Source organism: Somniosus microcephalus, chromosome 9 (assembly GCF_052327205.1).
Source record: "Somniosus microcephalus isolate GS21.2 chromosome 9, FLI_Smic_1.0, whole genome shotgun sequence".
Lineage (NCBI taxonomy): Eukaryota > Metazoa > Chordata > Chondrichthyes > Squaliformes > Somniosidae > Somniosus > Somniosus microcephalus.
The window spans coordinates 81,962,715-81,990,007 of NC_140995.1; the positions used below are offsets into that span (position 1 = coordinate 81,962,715).

Below are 27,293 nucleotides of genomic sequence, written 5' to 3' on the forward strand. Positions count from 1 at the left end.
GTGCACTTGGGATGTTGTAACCTGCAGGGCTACGGACCAAGAGCTGGGAAGTGGGATTAGGCTGGACTCTTTGTTGGCCGGCACAGACATGATGGGCCGAAATGGCCTCATTCCGTGCTGTAACTTTCTATGATTCTATGATTCACACAGCATTGTACTCTTATGTTTAACTCCTGCTGATCAAAAGGCTATCTCGTGGTTAACATAATTACTTCATTTGTGCAGTGTTTCGTAGTAGTCTCAAGAACAGCCTTAAACAGCAGTGTGTGGGATTGTGGCCCTTCATGAAACTTTAATGAGAACCATCAAGATACCCTTAAATTGGCCCTTAAATTCTGAGGTCTCCCACCAGTTATGGCAGGAGACTGGGGTCCCGCATGGAATTTTAGGGCCACTATTTATAACTTAATAGCAACAACATATAATTTACTAAACATTTTTAGGTACTAGTTAAATTTGTTTCGGATAGAAGCAAGTCACAATTACACAGCAGAAAACCAATCTGTGTAATAACTCTTATCAAGTTGTTACTAAAGGTGACTCAGTCTTAAAAAAAAAATAATGCACTTTTCTGACTACTCCTCAACATTGCTGAACAGACATTGGATAGTGGCGAAGGATAAGAGATGTTTTCCGACAAAAAAAAATGACAGTAAAGCAGCTCAAGATGCTGTAGCACTACAGATGGAAACATTATGGCACCACCCACTGTACTGTGTACAATACAACTGCTCTTTAGCGAAAGTAACATTGTCAGCTAAAGACAGGTTATTAGAATATGTCTGCAGCTGACATGGACGAGATTAGTGTCAGCTCGGCTGTTTCAGAAAGTGCATTATCTCAGCTACGCTTGGTAAAACATGAACTTTTGTTGGTTGGAGTCAGCTCAGGTAGCCCAAGTCCTGCTCATTGTTTCACATTAAAGAAGGTATCATTACTATTATCAAGTGGGAATGCTTTACATTGTGTTTAGGAAAGAATAATAATTGATCAGTCATGTTTAGGTTTGCTGTTGGACAGATTTGCTGTACTATTAGCTTTCTGCAAACTGAACTGCACTTTGGAAGAATTATAATTAATCTTGAGAAGCAGCTAGAGCTGATTATTGAAATGATCAATACACACAAAAGCAGGCAGCTAACAGCCCACAAACCAAAGATCTCATGCAAGGAGCAGCACTAGGTTGTCTGAAAATGAGGTGCCAACCTGGTGAAGCTACAACACAGGACTACATGCAGGCTAGACAGTGGAAGCAGCATGCTATAGATAGAGCCAAGCGATCCCACAACCAACGGATAAGATCAAAGCTCTGTGGTCCTGCCACATCCAGTCGTAAATGGTGGTGGACAATTAAACAACTAATGGGAGGAGGAGGCTGCATGAACATCCCCAACGATGGCGGAGTCCAGCAGGTGAGTGCAAAAAAACAAGGCAGACCCATTCGCAACCATCTTCACCCAGAAGTGTCGAATGGATAAGAACATAAGATTTCCCCCTGGCAGGTTTTTTTATGTCCTCCTCACTCACTACTTTCCGTCCCATCTTTGTATCATCTGCAAACTTTGATATGTTACACTCGGTCCCCTCCTCCAAATCGTTAATATAGATTGTAAAGAGTTGGGGACCCAGCACTGACCCCTGCGGAACACCACTAGTTACTGGTTGCCAATCTGAGAACGAACCATTTATCCCAACTCTCTGCTTTCTGTTAGAGAGCCAATCCTCCACCCACGCCAGAATATTACCCCCAATCCCGTGATTTTTTATCTTGAGCAATAATCCTGTGATTATGCCCCCTAGTTCTAAACTCTCCAGCGAGGGGAAACAAACTCTCAGCATCTACCGTGTCAAACCCCCTCAGAATTTTATATGTTTCAATGAGATCACCTCTCATTCTTCTAAACTCCAGAGAGTATAGGCCCAATCTACTCAATCTCTCCGCATAGGAAAACCTTCTCATCCCAGGGATCAATCAAGGGAACCTTCGTTGTACCGCCTCTAAGGCAACTATGTCCTTCCTCAGATAAGGAGACCAAAACTGTGCACAGTATTCCAGGTGTGGTCTCACCAATGCCCTGTACAATTGTAGTAAGGCTTCCTTACTCTTGTACTCCAACCCCCTTGCAATAAGAATCATAGAATGGTTACAGCACAGAAGGAGGCAATTCAGCCCGTCGTGCCCATGCCAGCTCTCTGAAAGAACACTTCAGCTAGTACCACTTCCCCGCCCTTTCCCCGTAGCAATGCAAATTTATTTCCTTCAGGAACTAATCCAATTCCCTTTTGAAAGCCATAATTGAGTCTGCCTCCACCACCCTTTCAGGCAGTGCATTCCAGATCCTAACCACTCGCCGCGTAAAAAAGTTTCCCCTCATGTCGCCTTTGGTTCTTCTGCCAATCATCATGGCTTAAAAACAGTGGGGACTAGGCACTTAATATTCAAGGATACAAGGTGTTCAGAAAGGATAGGGAAGGTAAAAAGGGAGGTGGGATGGCCGTGCTCATTAAGGAAGACATTGTAGTGTTGGAAAGAGAGGATTTTCTGGAGGGGACAAGGACAGAATCCATTTGGTTAGAGTTGAGGAGCAAAAAGAATATGATCACACTATTGGGGGCATTCTATAGGCCTCCAAATAGTGAGGGGGAGGTAGAGGAGCAAATATGCAGGGAAATCGCAGAGATATGCAAGAGCTATAGAGTGGTGATATTGGCAGAATTTAATTACCCAAATATCGATTGGGATAATGCTAGGGTAAAGGGAAAGGAGGGGGAGGAAATTCTTAAATGTGTTCAGGAGAATTTCCTTGAACAGTATGTTCTTGGCCCAACTAGGAAGGAGGCATTGCTGGATCTGGTGCTGGGGAATGAGGTGGGCTAGGTCGACCAAGTGTCTGTGGGAGAACGCTTGGGTACGAGTGATCATCGTATCATAAGATTTAGATTAGCAATGGAGAGGAGTAAGTAACAATCTAGAGTGGAAGTTCTAAACTGGAATAGGGCTAGCTTCAATGGGATGCGAAAGGATCTAGCCAGGATAAAATGGAACCAAAGACCGATAGGAAAAACTGTAACGGAACAATGGGTGATCTTTAAGGAGGAGATGTTCCAAGTACAGGCCAAGTACATACCAACAAGAGGGAAGGGTAAGGGAACCAAAGCAAGGGCTCCTCGGATGACGAGGGAGATAGAGAAGATGATGAAACAAAAAAAGACGGTGTATGATGCATGTCAGGTAAATTCTTCAAGGGAGAACCAGGCCAATTACAGCAAGTTGAGAGGGGAAGTGAAGATGAAAATAAGATTGGCAAAGAGAGAATATGAGAGTAGAATGGCGGTTAACATAGAAGGGAACCCAAAAATCTTCTACCGGCATGTAAACAGTAAGCGGGTATTAAGAGGCAGGGTGGGGCCTATTAGGGACAAAGAAGGTGATATATGCTTAGAGGAGCAAGGCAAGGCTAGAATACTCAATGAGTACTTTGTATTGGTGTTTCCTAAGGAGGTGGATGCTGACAAAATATCGGTAGAAGCAGAAAAGGTAGGAGCAATGGAAGGAGTGAAAATTGATAGACAGGATGTACTAGAAAGGCTGGGTATGGATATTGCCTGGTCCAGATGGCTTGCATCCCAGGTTGCTAAGGGAAGTGGGGGAGGAGATAGCGGAAGGGCGTGTCATAATTCTCCAGTTTTCCCTAGATGCGGGGGAGGTGCCTGAGGATTGGAAAGTGGCAAATGTGACACCATTGTTCAAGAAAGGGTGCAAGGCCAATCCTAGTAACTACAGGCCAGTCAGTTTAACATCTGTGGTGGGCAAAGTTTTAGAAACAATAATCAAGGAAAAAAGTAACGGGCACTTGGAGAGGTTTAAACTAATTAAGGAGAGCCATCCTAGGATACATCCCATCCAGTCCTGGTGACTTATCTACTTTAAGTACAGCCAGCCTTTCTAGAACCTCCTCTTTATCAATTTTTTTACCATCCAGTATCTCAACTACCTCCTCTTTCACTATGACTTTGGCAGCATCTTCAGCCTTGGTAAAGACAGATGCAAAGTACTCAATTAGTTCCTCAGCCATGCCCTCTGCCTCCATGTGTAGGTCTCCATTTTGGTCCCAAATTGGCCACACCCCTCCTCTTACTACCCGTTTACTATTTACATGCCTATAGAAGACTTTTGGATTCTCTTTTATGTTAGCTGCCAATCTATTCTCATACTCTCTCTTTGCCCCTCTTATTTCCTTTTTCACTTCCCCTCTGAACTTTCTATATTCAGCCTGGTTCTCACTTGTATTCTCAACCTCACATCTGTCATACGCCCCCTTTTTCTACTTCATCTTATTCTCTCTCTTTCGTCATCCAGGGAGCTCTGGCTTTGGTTGCCCTACCTTTCCCCCTTGTGGGAATGTACCTCGACTGTACCTGAACCATCTCCCCTTTAAAGGCAGCCCATTGTTCCATTACAGTTTGCCTGCCAATCTTTGATTCCAATTTACCCAGGCCAGATCCATTCTCAACCCACTGAAATTGGCCTTCCTCCAATTAAGTATTTTTACTCTAGATTGCTCCCTGTCCTTTTCCATAGCTAATCTAAACCTTATGATACTGTGATCAATGTTCCCCTACTGACACTTGCCCTACTTGACCCACCTCATTCCCCAGAACCAGATCCAGCAATGCCTCCTTCCTCGTTGGGCAGGAAACGTATTGATCAAGAAAGTTCTCCTGAACACACTTCAGAAATTCTTCCCCTTCTCTGCCCTTTACACTATTACTATCCCAGTCTATATTAGGATAGTTGAAGTCCCCCATTATTACTACTCTATAGTTCTTGCATCTCTCTGTCATTTCCCTGCAAATTTGCTCCTCTATATCCTTCCCACTAGTTGGCAGCCTATAGAATACACCTAGTAGTGTAATGGCACCTCTATTGTTTCTTAACTCTAACCAATGGATTCTGTCCTTGACCCCTGCAGTACATCCTCTCTCTCCAGCACTGTAATATCCTCCTTAATCAATACTGTCACACCACCTCCTTTCTTTCCTTCCCTATCTTTCTTGAACACCTTGGGCTGGATTTTCTCAATGGGGGCATGTTGGGGGCGGGACTGCTGGTTGTCGGGTTTCAGTCACGCCCCGAACAACGTCTGGCCAAGTCACGCTATTTTTCCTTGATTGACCTTGTTAAGTCCGCCCTGCGGGCTTAGCCGGCCAATTAAGGGAAAGCCGGTGACAGAGGACGTCAGCGTATGACGTTTCATCTGTCAAAATTTTTTGACAGCTTTGAGAAGCTGTCACACACTGACAATCTCTGTTCTAAGATGAGCTCTTGTACTGAAGGCTCACCAAACCTCTTTCCTCAGCAGAAATCAGATGGCAGCTGCATCTGAGAATGCAGCAGCCATTCTGTCATCTCTGCCATTGAGATGAGGCACCTCCGGATCCCCAAGGGTTGAAGCATGCAGGAAGAAAGAAAGGGAAGTAAACTTTTTCTAACACTTTACACTCACCTCTCATACTTAACTCTTCACACTTGCACCCATCACTCACTTCCACAGCGGACTTTTCGATCTCGCTCACCCCCGCAGACCCACTGCTCGCCTCGCTGACCCTGGCAAGGTTCGCAGCTGTTGGGAAGCCCGCACTTGCAGGGGTAAAATGGGGCTAAGCCTCTTAACTACCTATTAACAGACAGTTAATTGGCTGTAATTCCCTTCCCACCTTGAGGAGACGGGTCACTGCGCGAGTCAGGGAACCGCCTCCCGGGAAGATGGCACGGAGGTGGGTCCGAGCGGGTTCGGTACTCGCGCTCAGTTTTTGCCATTTTCACGGCAGTCCTGCCTCCATACCCGCCTCCCCAAGGCTGGCAAAATTCCCCCCCTTATTTCCAGGAATATTTAGTACCCAATCCTGCCCTTTTTTGAGCCAGGTCTCCATTATCGCCACAACATCATATTCCCATGTGTCTATTTGCGCCTGCAGCTCACCAACCTTATTTACCACACTTCATGCATTCACACACATGCACTGTATACCTATCTTAGACCTTGTTGCATTCACTCTTAGTCTGACCCCACCTAATACCTTACTATTTCTTACTCTAGTGCTATTTGTCTCCTAATCCTTTGTGCACCTTGTTTCTCCTTTCTCCAATGCTACATCCTGGTGCCCACCCCCAGCAAAATTAGTTTAAAACCTCCCCAACAGCACTAACAAACACCCCTGCGAGGATGTTGGTCCCGGCTCTGTTGAGGTGCAACCCATCCGGCCTGTACAGGTCTCACCTCCCCCAGAACCGGTCCCAATGTCCCAGGAATCTAAAGCCCTCCCTCCTGCACCATCTCTCCAGCCATGCATTCATCTGCTCTATCCTCCTATTTCTATACTCACTCGTGGCATCAGGAGTCATCCAGATATTACTAACTTTGAGGTCCTGCTTTTTAATCTCTTTCCTAGATCCCTAAAATCTACCTGCAGGACCTCATCCCTCTTTATGTAGTTGATACTGATATGGACCACGACCTCTGGCTCTTCACCCTCCCCCTTCAGAATGTTCTGCAGCTGCTCAGTGACATCCTTGACCCTGGCACCAGGGAGGCAACACACTATCCTGGAATCACGTCTGCGGCTGCAGAAACGCCCGTCTGTTCCCTTAACTATTGCATCTCCTATCACTATTGCTTTCCTGATCTTCCTCCTCCCCATCACCGTACAGCTGAGCAACCCGTAGTGCTGTGGACTTGTCTCTAGCTGTACTCCCCAGAGGAACCATCACCCTCACCAGACTGGTTAGAGAGTGAGATGCACTCAGAGGACTCCTGCACTACCTGCCTGGTCCTCCTTGTCTATCTGACGGTCACCCATTCCCTCTCTGCCTGCACACTCTTGCGCTGTGAGGTGACCACCTCCTGAAACGTGCTGTCCACGTAGCTCTCAGCCTCATGAATGCACCACAGTGACGCCAGCTGCTGCTCAAGCTCCGAAGCCTGGAACAAGGATATTAATGGTTACGGAAGCAAGGTGGCTAGATGGAATTAAGATACAGATCAAGCATGATCTAACTGAATGGTGGAACAGGCTAGAGGGCCTGAATGGCCTACTGCTATTCCTATGTAGTACCCCTATCACAGGCAGCGGGTAATATTATACAACTTGGAACATCTGACATGAACCTGGAACTAATGTTCCCTCTAAGCTTGTAATGGGAAAGGTCCCGTGCAGGCCGCTCACTGGCTTTTCCATTGTATGCACCGTGCATGCGCAGAAATTTAAAGGGACCATGCTGTAAAAGAAACAGGCTGCACAGAACAAAGTGCAGCTTACAGAGAACATTGGCTGGAACCCAGAACCTTCTTGGTCAGTATGGCTCAGCTACTTACTGGAAAAATTGCCACAGGGACCGCTTTACAGTTTTGTACACTGCATAAAAAATAAATTTATGTATGTATGATTAATTTACCTACCTAAAAATGATACACAAACTTTGCAGAAAGTTCGGAACTGGAATTTACTGGCAGCTTCCAACAGTGTTTTTGCATTTCCGGAACTGATGATGAGTGAACCAGTATAAACAAATTCCAGTAGCATTTCCAGTACATCTGCATTTATGTTTGAAATTGTCAGCTCCAGCTTCTCACCATTCTTGTTGTCCTTTGAAGCCCTAACAACGGCAGGCAATAAATTAGAAGTTAGACCCAAATCCAATTATTTTCATAGTTCAACGAAAAGGTGGCTTCATTTATCACTCCACATACTTTGCACTAAAATGTTCTACTTTTTTTAAAAATGCGAGCTGAAAGAGAAAGAGTAGGCAACGCCCAGTGCAAAAAAATACATCATGCAAAAAGTTATTAAACATAGAACAAACCAACTTAAGGATGAAAGGAAGATGAAATAATTTCTCATAAACAAAAAGCAAAGCCCTAATGACACAAATTTATAAACTGAGGAATTTAGATAGACAAAATGGTTAAAGCAGAAAGGTGAGGAAAAGGACTAATTCTGCCACAGGAAGCCAGCAGCCATCCTTTAGGAGTTCCATGACTGTGGCCTAGGCTGTCTGTTAAACAGGTGTTCCCCTGTATAAAGCAAAACACTGAGGTTTCAAGCAATCCTGTATCTTAAATGTACATTAGCCATGTTAATTAAGGAAGACAAAGTTTGACACCAAACATACTTCAAAAGCAGCTGTAAATAAAAATGATTAACCCTGTTAAAAAAATGAAAAGTGAAATCTTTTTACTTAAAGAAAAACATGATATTAAGTGCATTACACAAAAAGCTTTAACAATTTCTCTATATATTCATTTGCATAATGGTTCTGCATTTCCTAATTGCAGCTATTCAATCATGTTTTGCTTCCAATTCTAATAGTCTCTCAACTTTCACCTTCCCTATAATTCTTTTGTGTACACAGAACTGTACAGAATGTTATCAGATTTTGGTATTATATTGAGGTATATACAGCAATGTACAGTCCAAGGTGGCAATGGATTCATGAATATGAATGACATAAATATTTGGAACAAAAACCTCCAAATGTAACATTATTATTTCTGCAGTTTTTCTGTATTTTAGTTGTGACATAAACATGGAAACTACCCCAGCTTCTAATTTCCAAATGTTATAAAACATCTTAAAAGTTTAAGACATTTGAGATTTAATAATAGATATAATTTATTGGCTGTAAATTTCAACCATTTCTATAATAGCACTCTGTGCCACATAGGAGTTATATCAACTAAAACCAACCTCTCATTGCTCCTTAGTGCAAATGCGGGATAATGGTGCTGTTTGCAAAGAAAAATAGAAATTCTCTTCCAACAAATCTCAGCTTAGACATATTGTATGATGTACTCAAGGTAGGGGCTGTTTAGAGAAAACACCAGGGATCCTAGAGCACTGCTCCTGTCTAGCCCGGGGATCATTGACATTTCCAGCTCTGGGCCATTTGCTTAGCCTGTGGGAACCCCCAGCATAGGCCCACCCATGCAAAGCCTAGCACTGGTGGTAGGGCCTGGAAAGTCAGAACAGGTCATTTACAGCTTGAAGCTGAGAGTCTGGTCATGGGGCATTCTGTCTGCTGATGGAGATTAGCAGCCAGAAGGTTGCAATTGGATTAAAACATTCGGGAGGGAGGAGCGGGGGAAGGGGCAAACATTTTTAGAGGCGTGCTCACCTTAATTCTTCAGCTTGCACTTGGGGTTTCTGTGCATGTTCTAGTTGACAGGATCTGGAAACAAGCTGCAACTCCATCTTTTGGGGTGCCCCACAGAAATGAGGCAAGAGGCTGGAAATGGCTCCTCTCACCTCACTGGAATCACTCCATTGGGCCTGTACTATTACAGGCATAAGGCAGGCTCTGCCATGCCAGGAATACACTGGGAATCCTGGAACAATGTTAAAGGGGAGCAGATCTGGCGATCTGGATCTCTGCCCATTTTTTCCTGACATTTGATCCTGGGGAACTGTGCATTCCATGGGGATAAGGGTGTTAAATGAAAATAAATTAAATGAAAATGAAGCAAGCTTTCTTCCCACTTCTTGAACATCACAAAAAACAATATTTGAGCAACTATGGGAGACTAAAATCTTAAGAAGTAATGATGTTGTGGCTGTTAGTAAACTTAAAACACTGCAAATATTATTTATAGCCAATGTCAAACACAAGTTTAAATGGACCAGCCATAATATCTATATACAAAATGTGAATAAACTCAAATAAATAGCCTATAAGTATGAGATGTTGTTACATTTCTTAAGCTATGCTTGTGGAGCTTGGTATATGCATTTTATTTATTTTCCCAATGTTCTCCTTCTCATTAAGGTGATGACTTATGCTGGTTTAAAATGACACAGCTGCCGGCAACCCTACAGTACCTGATACAAGCAGCTATTTGTCATACATAACCCTGGACACCCAATGTTGGCAGACATTTTGACACAAAGGACATCAAGCCAAACTTAATTCTGTCCATACCAGGCATCCACAAACATGCATTTTCTAGCAGAATCACTGTATCCCTCTTGTGCACCCCCCTCCCTTCACCCCACTATTGGAGCTTTCAGCTGCCGACGCTCCATGCTCTGGAATTCACTCCCTAAATCCCTCTGCCTCTCCACCTCCCTCTTTCTTTCAGACCCTCCTTAAAATCCACCTCTTTGACCAAGCTTAGGGTCACCGCTCCTAATATCTCCTTTGGTTCGACATTCATTTTCTTTGCCTCTGTGAAGCATGTTGGGATGTTCGTCTGCATTAAAGATCTATATGAGTGCAAACTGACCACATATCCACGCCATTACTAGGACCGCCTATTTCCACCTCTGTAGCATTGCCCGACTTCACTCTTGCCTCAGCTCATCTGCTGCTGAAACCCTCATCCATGCCTTTGTTCCCTCTAGACTTGACTATTCCAATGTACTCCTGGCTGGCCTCCCATCTTCCAACCTCCGTAAACTTGAGGTCATTCAAAACTCAGCTGCCCATGTCCTAACTCGCACCAAGTCCTGTTCACCCATCATCCTGTGCTCACTGACCTATATTGTCTCCCGGTTAAGCAACGCCTCAATTTTAAAATTCTCATCCTTGTTTTCAGATCTCTCCATGGGCTCACCGCTCCCTATTTCTGTAATCACCTCCAGCCGGACAACCCTCCGAGATATCTGCGCTCCTCCAATTCTGGCCACTTGCACATCCCCGAGTTTAATCGCTCCACCATTGGTGGCCGTGCCTTCAACTTCCTAAGCCCTAAGCTCTGGAATTCCTTCCTTAAATCTCACTGCCTCTCTACCTCTAGTTCCTCCTTTAAGACAGTCCTTAATTTAGTCAATTTAAAAAGAGCCGAGAGATGGAGCGAATGATTTAAACAGAGCGCCGAGAGCGGAAGAGGATGATTTAAACAGAGCCAAGAGCGGGAGAGGCTGATTTAAACAGAGCCGAGAGCGGGAGAGGCTGATTTAAACAGAGCTCCGAGAGTGCGAGAGGCTGATTTAAACAGCCGAAAGCGGGAGAGGATGATTTAAACAGAGCTCCGAGAGCGGGAGAGGCTGATTTGAACAGAGCCGAGAGCGGGAGAGGCTGATTTAAACAGAGCTCCGAAAGCAGGAGAGGCTGATTTAAGAAGGTCCGAGAGCGGGAGCGGTTGGTTTAAGAAGATCTGAGAGCGGGAGAGGGAGCGGGAGTGGGAGAGGTTGATTTAAGAAGCGCCGGGAGCGGGAGCGGTTGATTTAAGAAGTTCCGAGAGCGGGAGAGGGAGTGGAAGCGGCTGATTTAAGAAGGTCCGAGAGCGGGAGAGGCTGATTTAAACAGCCGAGAGCGGGAGAGGCTGATTTAAACAGCCGAGAGCGGGAGAGGCTGATTTAAAAAGAGCTCCGAGAGCGGGAGAGGCTGATTTAAACAGAGCTCCGAGAGCGGGAGAGGCTGATTTAAACAGAGCCGAGAGGCTGATTTAAGAAGCCCCGGGAGCGGTTGATTTAAGAAGATCCGAGAGCGGGAGCGGGAGAGGCTGATTTAAGAGGGGCCGAGAGCGGGAGAGTGAGCGGGAGAGGTTGATTTAAGAAGGTCGGAGAGCGGGAGCGGGAGAGGGAGCGGTTGTTTTAAGAAGTTCCGAGAGCGGGAGAGGGAGCGGGAGTGGTTGGTTTAAGGTGGTCCGGGAGCGGGAGCGGTTGATTTAAGAAGCGCCGGGAGCGGGAGTGGTTGGTTTAAGAAGGTCCGAGAGCGGGAGAGGGAGCAGGAGTGGGTGCGGGAGCGGCTGATTTAAGAAGGTCCGAGAGCAGGAGAGGGAGCGGGAGCGGGAGCGGTTGATTTAAGAAGCGCCGGGAGCGGGAGTGGTTGGTTTAAGAAGGTCCGAGAGCGGGAGAGGGAGCAGGAGTGGGTGCGGGAGTGGCTGATTTAAGAAGGTCCGAGAGCAGGAGAGGGAGCGGGAGCGGGAGCGGTTGATTTAAGAAGCGCCGGGAGCGGGAGTGGTTGGTTTAAGAAGGTCCGAGAGCGGGAGAGGGAGCAGGAGTGGGTGCGGGAGCAGCTGATTTAAGAAGGTCTGAGAGCGGGAGCGGTTGGTGTAAGAAGATCTGAGAGCGGGAGTGGGAGAGGTTGATTTAAGAAGCGCCGGGAGCGGGAGAGGTTGATTTAAGAAGTTCCGAGAGCGGGAGAGGGAGCAGGAGCGGGAGATTTAAGAAGTTCCGAGAGCGGGAGAGGGAGCGGAAGCGGCTGATTTAAGAAGGTCCGAGAGCGGGAGCGGCTGATTTAAGATGGTCTGAGAGCGGGAGAGGGAGCGGGAGCGGCTGATTTAAGATGGTCTGAGAGCAGGAGAGGGAGTGGGAACGCTTGGTTTAAGAAGGTCTGAGAGCGGGAGGGGCAGATTTAAGAAGGGCCGAGAGCGGGAGAGGGAGCAGGAACAGGCAAGGGAGTGGGAGAGGTTGCCTGCGGAATGAATGGACCTGTGAAAGGGAAAAAAATATCAAAGTGCAACATCACAGGAAAGCAGGTAAGTGATTGGCTGGTGAGTACTTCTCTTTTTTTTCTTTTTCTCCAAACTAAGGCATTGGTTTAAATTAAGAGCCGTGATTATAGATTAAAAACTATACATAATTAAGTGATATTCCAAACTTGAAAACCTAATTAGCTAAATAAAATACAATAGAGATGGCAGGGCAGGTGATGTGTTGCAGCTGTAGAATGTGGGAGCTGGTGGACACCAGTGTGATCCATAGCAACCACATCTGCAGTAAGTGTCTGCAGCTCGAGGAACTTCGGCTCAGAGTTGATGAGCTGGAGTCCGAGCTTCGGACACTGTGATGCATCAGGGAGGGGAAGAGTTACCTGGACACTTTGATCCAGGAGGCAATCACATCCTTTAGGATAAATACTTCAAATTGGTCCGTGGTCAGGGACAGGAGGGTGTAATTGCGAGTGAGACAGGTATGAGGATCCAGAAGGTAGCATTGGAGGAGCCTCAGCCCTTGCACTTGTCCAACAGGTACAAGGTTCTTGCAGTCTGTGTGGATGAGAGCAGGGACTGCAGGGAGGATGAGCAAACTGACGACAGCACTGTGGTTCAGGGGGCCATTCAAGTTGGGGGATAAAAAGAAATGTAGTAGTGGTAGGGGACAGTACAGTTAGGGGGATAGGTACTGTTCTCTGTAGCCGGGAGCGTGAGTCCCGAAGGCTGTGTTGCCAGGGTTAAGGGCATCTCCTCGGGGCTGGAGAGGAACTTGGAGTGGGAGGGGAAAGATTCAGTTGTCGTGGTTCTCGTAGATACCAATGACATAGGTAGGACTAAGAAAGAGGTTCTGCTGAGGGAGTATGAGCAGCTAGGGGCCAAATTAAAAAGCAGATCCACAAGGATAATCATCTCTGGATTACTACCTGAGCCACGAACAAATTGGCATAGGGTCAATAAGATCAGAGAGTTGAATGCATGGCTCAAAGACTGGTGTGGGAGAAATGGGTTTCAATTCATGGGGCGCTGGCACCAGTACGGGGGAAAGAGGGAGCTGTTCCGCTGGGACAGGCTTCACTTGAACCAGGCTGGGACCAGTATCCTGGTGAATCGAATAACTAGGGCGGTAGATAGGGCTTTAAACTAAATAGTTTGGGGGGGTGGGGGGGAAGAGTTCAGGTGAAGGGGAATTTAGAAAGTCAAAGAGAAAGGAGAAGGCAATAGTGCAGGGTAGCGATAGGGGTAATGATAACCAGAGTGTGACAGGAAGAGACAGAGTGAACAAACATGAATGTACCAGCAAATAGAGTCAGAGTAGGGAAAAATGGTAAAAAGACAAAATTAAAGACTATCTGAATTTGTAACTAGATGAGTTGACGGCACAAATAGAAATAAATGGGTATCATCTGATAGCCATTACAGAGACATGGGGGTCGATTTTCGTGGAGCCGTCAGGTGGGGTTTCAGGTGTGTCGGGGCGGGGGGGGGGGAATCCCGAATTCGGGGGTCCCGACACCATCCCGCCCAAAACCCCGCTCCATGCAACTTTCAGAGGCAGCGGGTCCCCGCCCCACACTGGGACCCGCCGAAACCAGGCGGGAAGGGATTAGTGCCAATTAACTGCCTGTTAACAGGTAGTTAACAGGCAGTTTTTAGCCTAATCCCTATTTTGAGGGGTTTCGTGTGGGATTCCCGACGGCGCCAAACCACGCCAGGTTAGAGCAGGCGGGCCGTCGGGTTGAAGGAGTTGGAGGGGTCGCGATGTCGGTGTTCAGGTGAGTGATGGGTGCATGAGTGCAAAGGTAAGTGTGTTTGGTGTGTCTAAAGTGTGTAAAGAACTTTTACTTAGCTGTACTTACCTTAACAGCCTTTCTTCCTGTAGCCGTTGGGAGCCCATCACTCAGCCGGCACTTAAAGCTGAATGGCTGCGATCTGTGAAAAGTGACAGCCTTCAGCTTTGAGTGCTGCTGAGAGTTCTAACTGAGTCTGTGGAGAAGGACTCATGTTAGAGCTCAGCCTGTCAGTGTTTCACAGCTTCAAACAGCTGTGAAACACTGATATTTCATCTGTCAAGAACTCTTGACAGATGAAATTGCAGTCTGTGACGTCACCTGTTGCCGGGTGGCCCTTAATTGGCCTGCTGAGCCCGCTGGGTGGGCTCAACAAGGTCAATCAAGGGAAAATCGCGCGGATTGGCCGGACGTCGAAGTAGGCGGGTCTAAAACCCGAAAGTTGTAGTCCCACCTTCTTCCCGACAGCTTCAGGAAAATCGACCCCATGGTTGCAAGGTGACCAAGGCTGGGAACTGAATATTCAGGGGTATTTGACATTTTGGAAGGATAGGCAGAAAGGAACAGGAGGTGGGGTCGCTCTGTTAATAATGGATGAGATCAGCATAGTGGTGAGAAATTATATTGGCTCAGAAGATCAAGATGTAGAATCAGTTTGGGTGGAGATAAGAAATAGTAAGGGAAAGAAGTCAATGCTGGGAGTAGTCTATAGGCCCCCTAACAGTAGCTACACTGTAGGACAGAATATAAATCAAGAAATAATGGGGGCTTGTAAGAAAGGTACTGCAATAATCATGGGCGATTTTAATCTTCATATAGATTGGACAAATCAAATTGGCAAGGGTAGCCTTGAGGACGGATTCATAGAGTGTATTCGGGATGGTTTCTTAGAACAATACGTTGTGGAACCAACCAAGGAGCAGGCTATTTTAGATCTAGTAATGTGTAATGAGACAGGATTAATTAATGATCTCATAGTAAAGGATCCTCTAGGGAAGAGTGATCATAGCATGATAGAATTTCAAATTCAGTTTGAGGGTGAGAAACTTGGGTCTGAAACTAGTGCCTAAACTTAAATAAAGGCAATTAGAAAGGTATGAAGACAGAGTTGGCTAAAGTGGACTGGGAAAATAGATTAAAGGGTAAGATGGTAGATAAGCAGTGGCAGACATTTAAGGAGATATTTCATAACTCTCAGCAAAGGTTTATTCTAGTGAGAAAGAAAGACTCTACGAGAAGTATGAATCATCTGTGGCTAACTAAGGAAGTTGAGGATGGTATCAAATTGAAAGAAAAGGCATACAATGTTGCGAAGATTAGTGGTAAGCCAGAGGATTGGGAAATTTTTTCAAAACCAGCAAAGGATGACTAAAAAAAGGGAGAAGATAGATTAGAAGAGTAAATGAGCAAAAATATATAAAAAAGAGCTTCTACAGGTATATAAAAAGAGTAGCTAAAGTAAACGTTGGTCCCTTAGAGGATGAGAGTGGGGAATTAATAATGGGAAACAGGGAAATGGCAGCGACTTTCAACAAATATTTTGTATCGGTCTTCATGGTGGAAGACAGTAAAAGCATCCCAATAATAATTGATAATCAAGGGGCTATAGGGAGGGAGGAACTTAAAACAATCACTATCACTAGAGAAAAAGTACTCGGTAAAATAATGGGACTAAAGGTAGACAAGTTCCCTGGAGCTGATGGACTGCATCCTAGGGTCTTAAAAGATTCCCTAGATTCTGGAAAGGACCCAGCGGATTGGAAAACCGCAAATGTAACACCCCTATTCAAGAAAGGAGGGAGACAGAAAGCAGGAAACTATGGACCAGTTAGCCTAACATCTGTCATTGGGAAAATGCTGGAGTCCATCATTAAGGAAGTAATAACAGGACAGTTAGAAAATCATAATATAGTCAAGCAGAATCAGCATGGTTTTAGGAAAGGGGAATCATGTTTGACAAATTTGCTGGAGTTCTTTGAGGATGTAATGAGCAGCGTGGACAAAGGGGAACCAGTAGATGTAGTGTATTTGGATTTCCAGAAGGCATTCGATAAGGTGCCACATAAAAGGTTACTGCACAAGATAAGAGCTCACGGGGTTGAGGGTAATATATTAGCATGGATGGAGGCTTGGCTAACTAACAGAAAATCGGGATAAATGGGTAATTTACAGGTTGGCAAACTGTAACTAGTGGGGTGCCGCAGGGAACAGTGCTGGGGCCTCAACTATTTACAATCTATATTAATGACTTGGATGAAGGGACTGAGTGTCATGAAGCCAAATTTGCTGCTGATACAAAGATAGGTTGGAAAGCAAGTTGTGAGGAGGACACAAAGGGCAGGATTTTCATTGGGCCGTGGAGGCGGGATTGGAGGCGTGTGGGGGGTTAAAATCCCGAAATTGGGGGGGGCACAAACCCATCCCGCCTCCATGCCAGTTTCAAAGGAGGCGGATACCCGACCCGCACTGGGACCCGCCTCCCCGAGGCGGGAAGGTGATTAGTGCCATTAACAGGCAGTTTTTAGCCTAATCCCTATTTTCATTCTTGAAGTGTGGGATTCCAGACAGCTCCAAACCACGCCAAGTTAGCGAGGTGGGCCGTCGGGCTGAAGGGCTTGGAGGGGTCGAGATATCCGGTGTTCAGGTGAGTGATGGGTGCATGAGTGCAGAGGTAAGTGTGTTTGGTGTGTTTAAAGAAGTTTTACTTACCTTTACAGCCTTCCTTCCTTCAGGTCTCAGGAGTCCCTCATCTCACCGGCACAGAAAGCAGAATGGCTGCGATTTGTCAAAAATTGCAGCATTCAGCTTTCTGTTCCGGGGAGATCTCTAAATCATCCTGAGAGGAAGGAATTAACTTAGAGTACAGGTTTTCAGTGTTTGACAGCTTCAAACAGCTGTCAAACACTGATATTTCATCTGTCAAAAGGTCTTGACAGATGAAATATCAATCTGTGATGTCACCTGTTGCCGGGTGGCCCTTAATTGGTCTGCGGAGCCCGCTGGGCAGATTCAACAAGGTCAATCAAGTCAAAATCGCGTGGGTTGGCTACAACTCGATGGAGGCGGGACTACAACCCCGAAAGTTGTAGTCCCGTCTCCTACCTGCCTCCTCAATGAAAATCCAGCCCAAAGAGTCTGCAAAGGGATATAGATAGGTTAACTGAGTGGGCAAAAATTTGGCAGATGGAGTATAATGTGGGAAAATGTGAGTTTATCCACTTTGGTAGGAAGAATAAAAAAGCAAATTATTATTTAAATGGAGACTACAAAATGCCATGGTACAGAGGGATCACAAAACGTTAGCATGCAAGTACAGCAATTAATTAGGAAGGCAAATGGAATATTAGCCCTTATTGCAAGGGGGATGGAGTATAAAAGTTGGGAAGTCTTGCTACAACTGTACAGGGCGCTGGTGAGACAACATCTGGAGTACTGCATTCAGTTTTGGTCTCCTTATTTAAGGAGGGATATACTTGCTAGAAATTCGGTATGTTAGCGCCTCCCATTAGCACCTGGCGGGGGCACTAAGGGGTTAGCGCCCGGGCACACGAATGCTGCAACGCCGGTGAACTTCAGTGCCAGTGTACACTTAGCACCTGACGTCATAAAGTGCGCAGCGTCCCGTTATTGTCCCAGATGGAAAATTCACTCGCGCCCCCTGCTTTATCGCCTTGCGCCGACAACGCCAGCAAGAGGAGGCGTTGTGAACTCGGTTGGCCGCTTCGGGAGCGGTAATTAAAGGGAATGGTTTTCAGCTAGCGCAACCTTTATTATTTGCATGAGTCTGGTGCCTGCGCAAAGTTTTTAACGTTTCATTGGTGCAAGATGTCCAAGCCCTCCACTTTGTGTTTGGGGCTGTAATGGCAGTCGCCTAGGTTGCCTTGCAAAACTGATGACTACTAGCTTGTGCAGCATCATTGGCCCTTCCCTTTAAGTGATGAAAGAGTGCCGTTTACAATGTGCTTGAAATTGTTTAGCACTCTGCCGCTACCGCCCCGCTCTCGGACTTTAGACGTAAGCAAGTAGTTTTAAGGAGGAACACAGAAATCTCACAATCCGAATCCAAAAGTGTAGAAAAATTAAATAAAATGCCCTTTGGAATTTAGGGCCTTGTAGTTTTAGCATCTCTGTTAACCCAAAGATTAAGGCCAATATTTTTGTTTTCTTAATCCAAACTAATTGGAAAGAAAGAAGAAAGACTTGAATTTATATTGTGCCTTTTTCGACCTCAGTACATCCCAAAGCACTTTACAGCCAATGAAGTACGAATTAATTATTCAATTAGAAATGTTAAAGTCACGAAGATCTTATTCATGCAGTGACTTGATTAACAGGTGGGATCAAAAGAAAGCATGGAATTTAATCCTAATTGATTCTAGATTAAAATTATGGGCAAATATTCAGTTTGTCCAGAAATTGACAGAATATAGCCTGGAAATTACTATGACCAGTATGAATGTATGAAAACAGAACATGCTCGTATCAAATGTCTCTCTCTGCTATTTTAGCAGAATTATCCCGTTTATTTGCAATGGGTTAATAACAGGGAAATTTGATAAAAGCATGCCAAACAATGCTAAAATTTTACACAGTGGTTTATATTTTAATCAGGCTATTTTTCACAGCAATGAATAGTTACCGTAATATATATGGAATGCATAAAGGACACTACACTGGTAGCAATTTAATGTCGCATTTATTTCACAAGTGTAAAAGATCGAATAACTGAAAAGCATCAGTAGTGACTGAATTAAAATTTTTGCATAACTTAAATCAATCTAGCAATTTTTCACTAAGTGAAATATTCTATATATCTGTTAGAATATGTGTGCGAATGCGATAATAGGATACAATTTTTCACGACTTGTACTGCAAATTTTTTATTAAACTCTTTACATACATGTGGTAGTTTCCACCAGTGATGAAATGTCAGGATCTGCTGTGCTAATGATGTTTCTTTGCACTGACAGTACAACAACATGAAGGGCTACTCAATTTTCTGAGGTGAAATGGCGGCAGTCATTATTTAGAATGGGAATGCAGTGAGAAACAAGGCCTGTAAATGCTATTTTTATAGCTGCGAGTAACTATTTTTATCAATGGTACATTACACATTTATATTAATTTTGTGCAATTTATTCCACTCTCCACAACCCAGCCACATTATCCTCTTGATCATGAGGACAGAATATTCCAGCATATAGACATCATCAATATCAATCAATCAGAGCAGCTGCTTAAGCGAAGTGGGAAGGAATCATTTCCGGTCAGTAATCTTTTCCCCTGATTCATCTGAAATTGGTGAACTTGCAACTTTGATAAAACTCAAGTATAACTATCAGTCAAGAACTTCTACCTCGGAGTAGAAAGTGCAATACTTTTATATTATAACTACTAGAGGTACCATACATATATACTCTCATTTTAGGATAGAGTTAAATCATAATGGAGTAGATCTCAAGTAGTCTCCATTGAATCTCTAATCCATCCTCTACTAATAGTGATTTTAACCCTTTGAGTACTGAATATTTTCAAAAATTCACTCATATTTTCAGACGCATGACATTTATAAAACTGATTGCCAGTTTCCGATGCCAAATATTGTGGAAATGCAGAAACGTGCAGAACCACAGATTTCTTCGTAGTAAACATTTTCTGAATAAATATATATATGTTAATTATCAAAGATTTGTGGTTAAAGCAGATGGAAACAGAAAGAGAATTAGTAATGAAGACATCAGGAAGGAAGGAAGGAAGGAAGGAAGATGGGATCAGTTCAGCTGAGGGAACACTGTGCAATAGGCAACACATTCATTTGGACATGTAATAGGTCAACTAAATGACTTGCAGACAAATACAACAGTGACGAATCCACAAAAAAGGCCACATTAAAAGATCCCCCAGAGAGCATAAAACAAGTAACAATGGGAAGAGATGCGAAACAACAGCTGGAACAACAAACAATGTTGACTGTTGTGGTCAATACTCCATCCTGCAAATAAAGCCCAATCCTGGGCATTGGTCCTTAAATAGAAAAGAAAGGAAATGTAAATTTTACTGTGCTGTAAAATGCTACTTCAGTCCTCAAAGGGTTACCTGCTGTGTGTAATATACAACTTATGCTGGACTATGATTTGAATAGCTCTCATGTTTGAACTTACTAAGCATTTGGGAATTTAAAAAATGTTCACTGATTATCCTGCTTTTCATTATTGGGATACTTAAAAATTTTCACAAGATTATATAAATGTGTTCCGCCTACATTCACAAAATGTTAGTAATTAGAAAACAGAAACAAATGATTATTCAATTGGATTATCAACATTTACTATCTTCATTAGTCTTTTAAAAGCCACTCGACCCACAGTTACACAGTTTCAAACATCAGCACCTACAAAATAAAATATTTAGTGGTGTGCAAACAATATGAAATCTACAGAACACATTTTACTTCTACATTCTGCACTAGGTTTCTTTTCTATTAAACAGCAAAGTGATACCCAAGCAGCTGTCCTTAAATTTAGTCTTTGTAGCTTTTGTATTTCAGCCATATGTAACAAATATATAATCCATTTACTTTTGAAACCGACTGACTTGTTGACACACGATTCAGAGTATTAGGCTTTTACTTCATGCGATTTTTCAAATGCTGATGATTTGATTTGAACTGCAAAAAACTTACAAGTAGCCAAGTACAACAGTACACATTATTTCAATCCCTCAAAGGACTTCTGTGTCAGGACCTTCAATAAGTCACCTTCATGACAGCTATCAAAAACTACACGATAAGCACAGGTACTGTAAAGGAAACAATATGCCTTAACATGAGCATGTTTAGTCACTTTCAGTTCACAAAAACTAACACTGATTTGGAATCATACCAGTCGTAACATTATTGTGTCTTACCTAATCCAAAATTGACATCAGAGGAAATATTAGAGCAGTTTATTTCAACATTTCATGCACGATTAAGTTTGCACTTCATATTTCATAACAGAACAAAGACAGTCTGTCTGATGGACACTGTAGTCATAATAGACTTTCTGAAACACATATTTATTTTCTCCAAATAAAATTCTGGAACTGCTGTTCACCCTTTCCTCTGATGATTATTTTTTTCCTGCAGTAATGTTTAAATAGTATTACCCATTTACTGTCATCCTCAAGTCAGCCGCACCACCTCAAAGAAAGAAAATGGAGTTGCACTGAAATAGCTTCAACCTTGTGCTGTAAAAGGCAACATGAAGCATTAAAAATCTTTTTTCAAATTCAAACTACATCCTGTGGACAAAGTACCTTTTGTATACTATTAGTAAATACATTTAAATGCATAATTGAAAGCAAGGCAAAAGACTTTGATCCTCCCATGAAAGATTTAATCTGCTCAGATTCGTGTCAGAAAAATGCTGCAAGCAAAATCAGCTGAATGATTGACGAATAAAAAGGGACACAAAAAATGAAAATGTAACTGCGTCTGCAATTCACGGTGCAAAAGTGAGATGCTAATACTGTACAATAAGAACATTAGTTTTCTATTAGGTTAAGAATGAAAAAATCATACACAAATCAAACTAGTGAAAAAGATTTTTTCATCCATCTTTCCAGGGCCACTTAAGGTAGAAATATCTCAATCAGGCTATTTACAGGAGAGCAGTACAGGTAAGTGTATCTGAAAACATGACCTACCTTTGCTAAGGTCTTTCTCATTCTTTAATTGGTATTTATCTAACATTACAATGTTTCCATTATGCAGCATTGGGAGGAACACTAAAGGAGAGCTTCCCTTTAAAAGCTTTGCTCGATGTAGCCTCACAAGAGCTATGCGATCTTCCCTCACTCCTGTGATGTATATGAACTTTTGCATAGACAGGTCCTCCGCTCCATTTGACAGAGCAGAGCAGACTGCCCTTGCAAAGCAAACAAATTACTAAAACGTATAATGGAAAAACAGAAGGAGGATAAGTGTTAAAAAAAACAGAAGGAGGATAAGTGTTAAAAAAAAACAGAAGGAGGATAAGTGTTAAAAAATAAGCAAGAGAAAATCAGAAGTAAGTTTCCTAACATTATTCCTTATTCTTTTATTCTGCACAAACATATAGCAAAAAAAGTAACGTAGGCTATTTATGATTTGATCTACGGTCTGCCGTAAAAAGCCATACACTAGAATGTATCTTCTCTGTAAGACAGATCCAAACAATAACTCTTTACTGGTGTGGGGGTTGCAGTAAATGTTTTGATATTGACTCATAACTTTACTGAAATGGGCTTTTACTTTTTCTGGCAGTGCTCAGCCTTCCAATTCATTATAATAGCAAACTATGTGATTCACAAAATTATCTGGTAATATGTTGCTTAGAAATTAAATTATTGAAAATGTAATCAAATTATACCAGTAATTGTCTAGTTACATAAATCTTTATCTGCTGACACAGGATTCAAGGGTTTGAAATATAATGACATTGTGAAATACGATGTTCAGTCTCCAATGATGTGGTAGCAGGAAACATTTTTGGTCATCACAGCTCTTTTCGAAAAAGGTAACCCTGAAACAGTTTTAGGCAAAAATCTTGGATAGGGACTGAGAAGAGTAAATCCGAGTGCAGAATAATATGGCAGACTCACAAAGCTCAGTGACTCAATGTATAGCAACCAAAGGCAAGTTTGTGACTGTTTTGATACTGAAGAAATTAACCTTCATATCACGGCTGGAAAGAAAATTCATATGTTTGTGGAGAATAATATGGACTCCATGGTGTTGTCATGAATTGAACAAAGGGCGTATCTTCTAGACACCTCGCTTAAACTTTGAAAACCAGGGGATATTCTTCCTGAGAGTTCCTATGCAGGTGGTGAGCCAAAGTGGATGGTAGATGAATAATGGAACTTGGCTTAAAGTTCTAATTGAGTAAAAAAATGCAATTAAAGCAAAACTGTCAGGCTATCACAATTTAAGTCACAGGATTCATTATTCTGACACCACAAATGAATTTTCAGCTTGGTATTTTATGCTTTTGGAGTGGATGATTTTCTAGACACCGTGGGATTATCCACACTGAGAATAAGAAATCATTACTGAACAGCCTAAGGCACCAAGCTGTCAGTTGAAGATTCTGGGAAGAAATGAACCAGACTCTCCATACATAAGCACCAACAAATGTGAAGCAATTTTGCAGACAGCATTATACTAGCAGATGTGTACAGGAGGTCTGGGGCCTGCTGGCTACATACTGAATCTGCACCATCTGCTGGCAAATATATTTTCCCATGTAATTTATGCCACCATTTGGGGAGTATTCTGGAGAAATATGCTTGTTCTATGCATCTATTATTTTTGATTCCTTTTCAGGGTAAAGAAGGCTCACTCTGTGTGCAAGAGACAAGGAATATCACGGATGCTTTCTAAAAAAAGGAAATAACAAAAACGGCTTCTTTCATGGAAAAGATTACATTCAGGCTTCCCTAAATCAAACTGCTGGTAGACTACACTAGAATGGGCAGTGGGAATCCTGGAAACCCTGAGGACATAAGTAATTCCAATAGGTTATAAAGTAAGTCATGATGTACAGCGTGCTCATCAGCATCGGTATATCAAACTTGGCGTGATTTAGGTATTGAGCTTATCAAATGAGATCTACCCAGGAGGTAATGGGGAGTGTGGGTCAGGAGACAGTTCTTCCTTCACTCTCATACCGATTTAGGGAAAGGAATTAGAGGGTATTCAGAAGGGTCAACACAGAAATAAGGGACACTAAGGTATAATAGCTGTTACAGATTGTCCTGTGTTCCTTTTGAAGCTGGGGCCTTAGGGCAAAACCTGGAGGAAAGAGGTTAGGTCCATAAAGAGCTTGATTATCTTTTTCCTGGTAATACTTTCAGAGCTGCTCTTTTAGAGATTGGTCCCACAATTGGCCGCTATGTCATGTGCTGCATGTAAACCTGGGTGATTTTTTCTTTTGTGATTTTGATTTCAAAGAACATAAACTTTGCGTGAAAAAATACTGACATCAAAACTTCTTTAAATTGACCTGAGTTGAAGATGTCACTAAAAAACATAAGCTGTGGTTCTCAAGAGATTATAGAACCAATTCACAAAGTGGAAAATAATTTTTTTAAATGTTCCCGAATGGAAGAACAACAGTAACCAATTCCTGCTGGCAAAAGAAAAGAAGTGTTTGGGATTATGAATCGTATACAGCATGGGAAGAGTGACAAGCCATTTGGCTCTCACAAAGCTACAGTGAGCAAAGATCATAAAGAAGTACTGTACTGCTCTATGACTTTTCCCCTTTAGACGGCACATCTATCCTGAGGTATGTGCAGGATAAATGAAAGAGGATGATCATGAAGTTCCATCATCATTCATTCCTCCCAATTTGGAAGTGTCAAAGGTAGACTTATAAAGATTTTGTGAAAATGTTCCAATATTAATGCTTTATATAAGAAAGCGTAAAATATCACAATGAAAAAAATCAATGCTAAGTTGCAGCCTAAAACAGTTGAAACATGTTTTAAAAATTCACTGCTTACAGTGTCAAATGAAAGCAGTTCTTTCTTTGAGATATTTTAACAGAATTAAATTAACAGCATGTAAACCCCACCTTATACTGAACTACCTCCATAATTAACACCAAAAAGTATTTTAACTTTAACCTGTCCTTCCCTCTAAATTATTATATATGACTGTTTGTTCCATATAGTTTACTAATAAATAACTCCTTGAGAAAATATTCATGAATAACTAAGTCATGTAAATAGCCTGTATGATAGTTAAGTTGAAAGCATATCCAAGTTATGTAGAAAACATATACATTGCATAAATTAAACTTACAGCTGTATTATATAAATGATAATACTGTTTCTTTATACCAATTGCCTTTAACTAGTTGTTAGTAAAAGTTCATATAAACCCTTAACAATCTACTCTTTAACACAACACTTCTAGTAAGAAGCATTACTTTAATTGCATGTAGCATGATCCAGCAATTTCACCTCAATAATACTTAACAGTTTAAAATAATAGCTCATTGAAAATTCAGTTCACTACATGAGAATATAAACCAAAAACTGATATTAAATTTCATATATTGAACTAACATAGGAGTATTTTCCCTAATCTTACTTTCATCTGATGTCATGCAATCTTCAAGGAGTTATTTGTTCAACTTAAGCATGGTACATCTAAGGATGTCCATTACATTAGATCTAATGGAGCAGTTAATGAAAGCTTAAGCAAGCTGAAAAATAATTACACAAATTAAAGGTCTCTTAAAGCCAAAAGTCTTTCCAGCCATAATTTCCATTTACGTCCTAGCAGCACAGAATTGAAAAAATCCTTATAATCAGCATTATGGCCGTACAGCATTTATATAGTTCTAATTCCTTGTAATATATCAACATATGCCAATTATGTAATCATTTCATAACAGATTACATTAAACCCAAATTATAAAGATGCTCAAATTAAACAAGAGTGTGACACTAATATAATTTAATGGTTTGCTTTGTACATATTTTATTTATTGCTATGTATGTAATTTTGCAAAGCTGGCATATTTAATTTGCCATAATCTTTTTGACATAATGCAAACTAAGGGCTTCAATGATTAGGCAGTGCTGGTTAGTTATGTGAAGAAGAACACCACAGTAATTCTGTTGTCAATGTGATGCATAGTAATATATTTCTTGGCAAACTGCTGCTGATAGTTGAAAATGATCTTTCCTCAAACTGCAGAAATTAAAAGTGAATTTAAGGCAACAGTATAACATTATTGTGTAGTTTAAAATAAAACAAAGAAAAGTCTCCAAAGAGCAAGTCTTTGTCAAATAAACAGGGATCCTCAGTCATGGAACATCTCATTTCTTCACTCCAAATTGAAGCAGCTATTAATTAAAAATATAATAGGCAAATAAACCTAGGTTTAGTTTCAATTTAGAAATACATTCATCTGAAATGATAGAAAGAATGGCTACTGGCCCTGTGACAGGAGGTTCTATCTTCATAACCCTGCAAGAGAGGAAAGCAACACGAATGAACCCTACAAAAGAACCGACCAGATCACAGCTTGAGGAAGGCAAACCTTTTGATCAGTTCCTTGAAATATAAGCTGCAGGAAGCTAGAACATTTTGATGGACTTCAAACTCTTTGCCTTCAACAGTTATTTTCAGGTCTGTAAACTCTTTCGCTCTGCGCTGCTGGTTCAACTCCTTCAACATTTCTGCAGAACAGAGAAGACAGACATTGCCAGGGTTCCGATGACGAAATTTTCGAATGAATTAAAGAAACAGATACCTGGTGAACTCTAGCCGAGTCGCACATGTTAACATTTGTATATAACACTCATTGACAATAAAAAAAATTGACACAATGTAAAAAACAAAGCATGTACCATTTGGTTTAATAAATGAAAGAATAAAATGAAAGCCTTCCAAGGCTTCAAGGGTAAAATATACTTCTCCTCATCAACAAAATTAAAGACAACATGTGTACCACCACAGAAAGACAAGAGAAGAAAATGAAATAATCAAAACATTTCTAATACCTGCTAATTTCTATATAGTTTCCCCCCTCCAAAAAAAAACTTTGAATACCTTAGTTTGGGAACTTACTGTAGCACTTAAAACAGTATGCTGCAAATGAAAGACACTAAGAACTCAATTGGTTAAAGCAAAATGTACCTGGAGGAACAAGATTCATTTATTAAAATGATAAAACTCACTTTCTAATTTTTAAAACTGTCAAGTAACATTTGCTTTTCCCATTTCTTTAACCATTTTTGTAATGATCAAAGATTTTGAAAGAGAATATTGAATTAAAAATCTCAATAAGATGGTTTGTCTAACCACTCTGGAGCAAACTTCAACAGAATAGGTTTGAATTTAAGCAAATTACTTGTCAGATTTTACCATTCAACATTCAGCTTTTAGCTCAATATAAAATGACTTTGGTCTGATACAGCCTTGTAGATAGAAGATCAATAACAAAGAATATTTTGCCAGACATCTCTTTATTCATTGTTTTTTTCATGAAGAAGTTGTAGTATGTTTACAATTATTAAAATTTATTTTGTG

The 27,293-nt window shown here is 42.1% G+C and overlaps 1 protein-coding gene across 6 annotated transcripts in view; it reads right to left on the reverse strand.

Annotated features, from left to right (window-relative positions):
• Positions 1-27,293, reverse strand: part of klhl29 (kelch-like family member 29) — a 732,755-nt gene that overhangs the window by 152,073 nt on the left and 553,389 nt on the right. For all 6 annotated transcript variants that reach the window (XM_085996817.1, XM_085996816.1, XM_085996818.1 and 3 more), the window contains 2 exons: positions 26,302-26,440; positions 7,461-7,657 (listed from right to left, as the gene is read on the reverse strand). In XM_085996817.1, the coding sequence (XP_085852943.1) occupies positions 7,461-7,657; positions 26,302-26,440 (336 nt within the window). The remainder of the gene's footprint in view (positions 1-7,460; positions 7,658-26,301; positions 26,441-27,293) is intronic.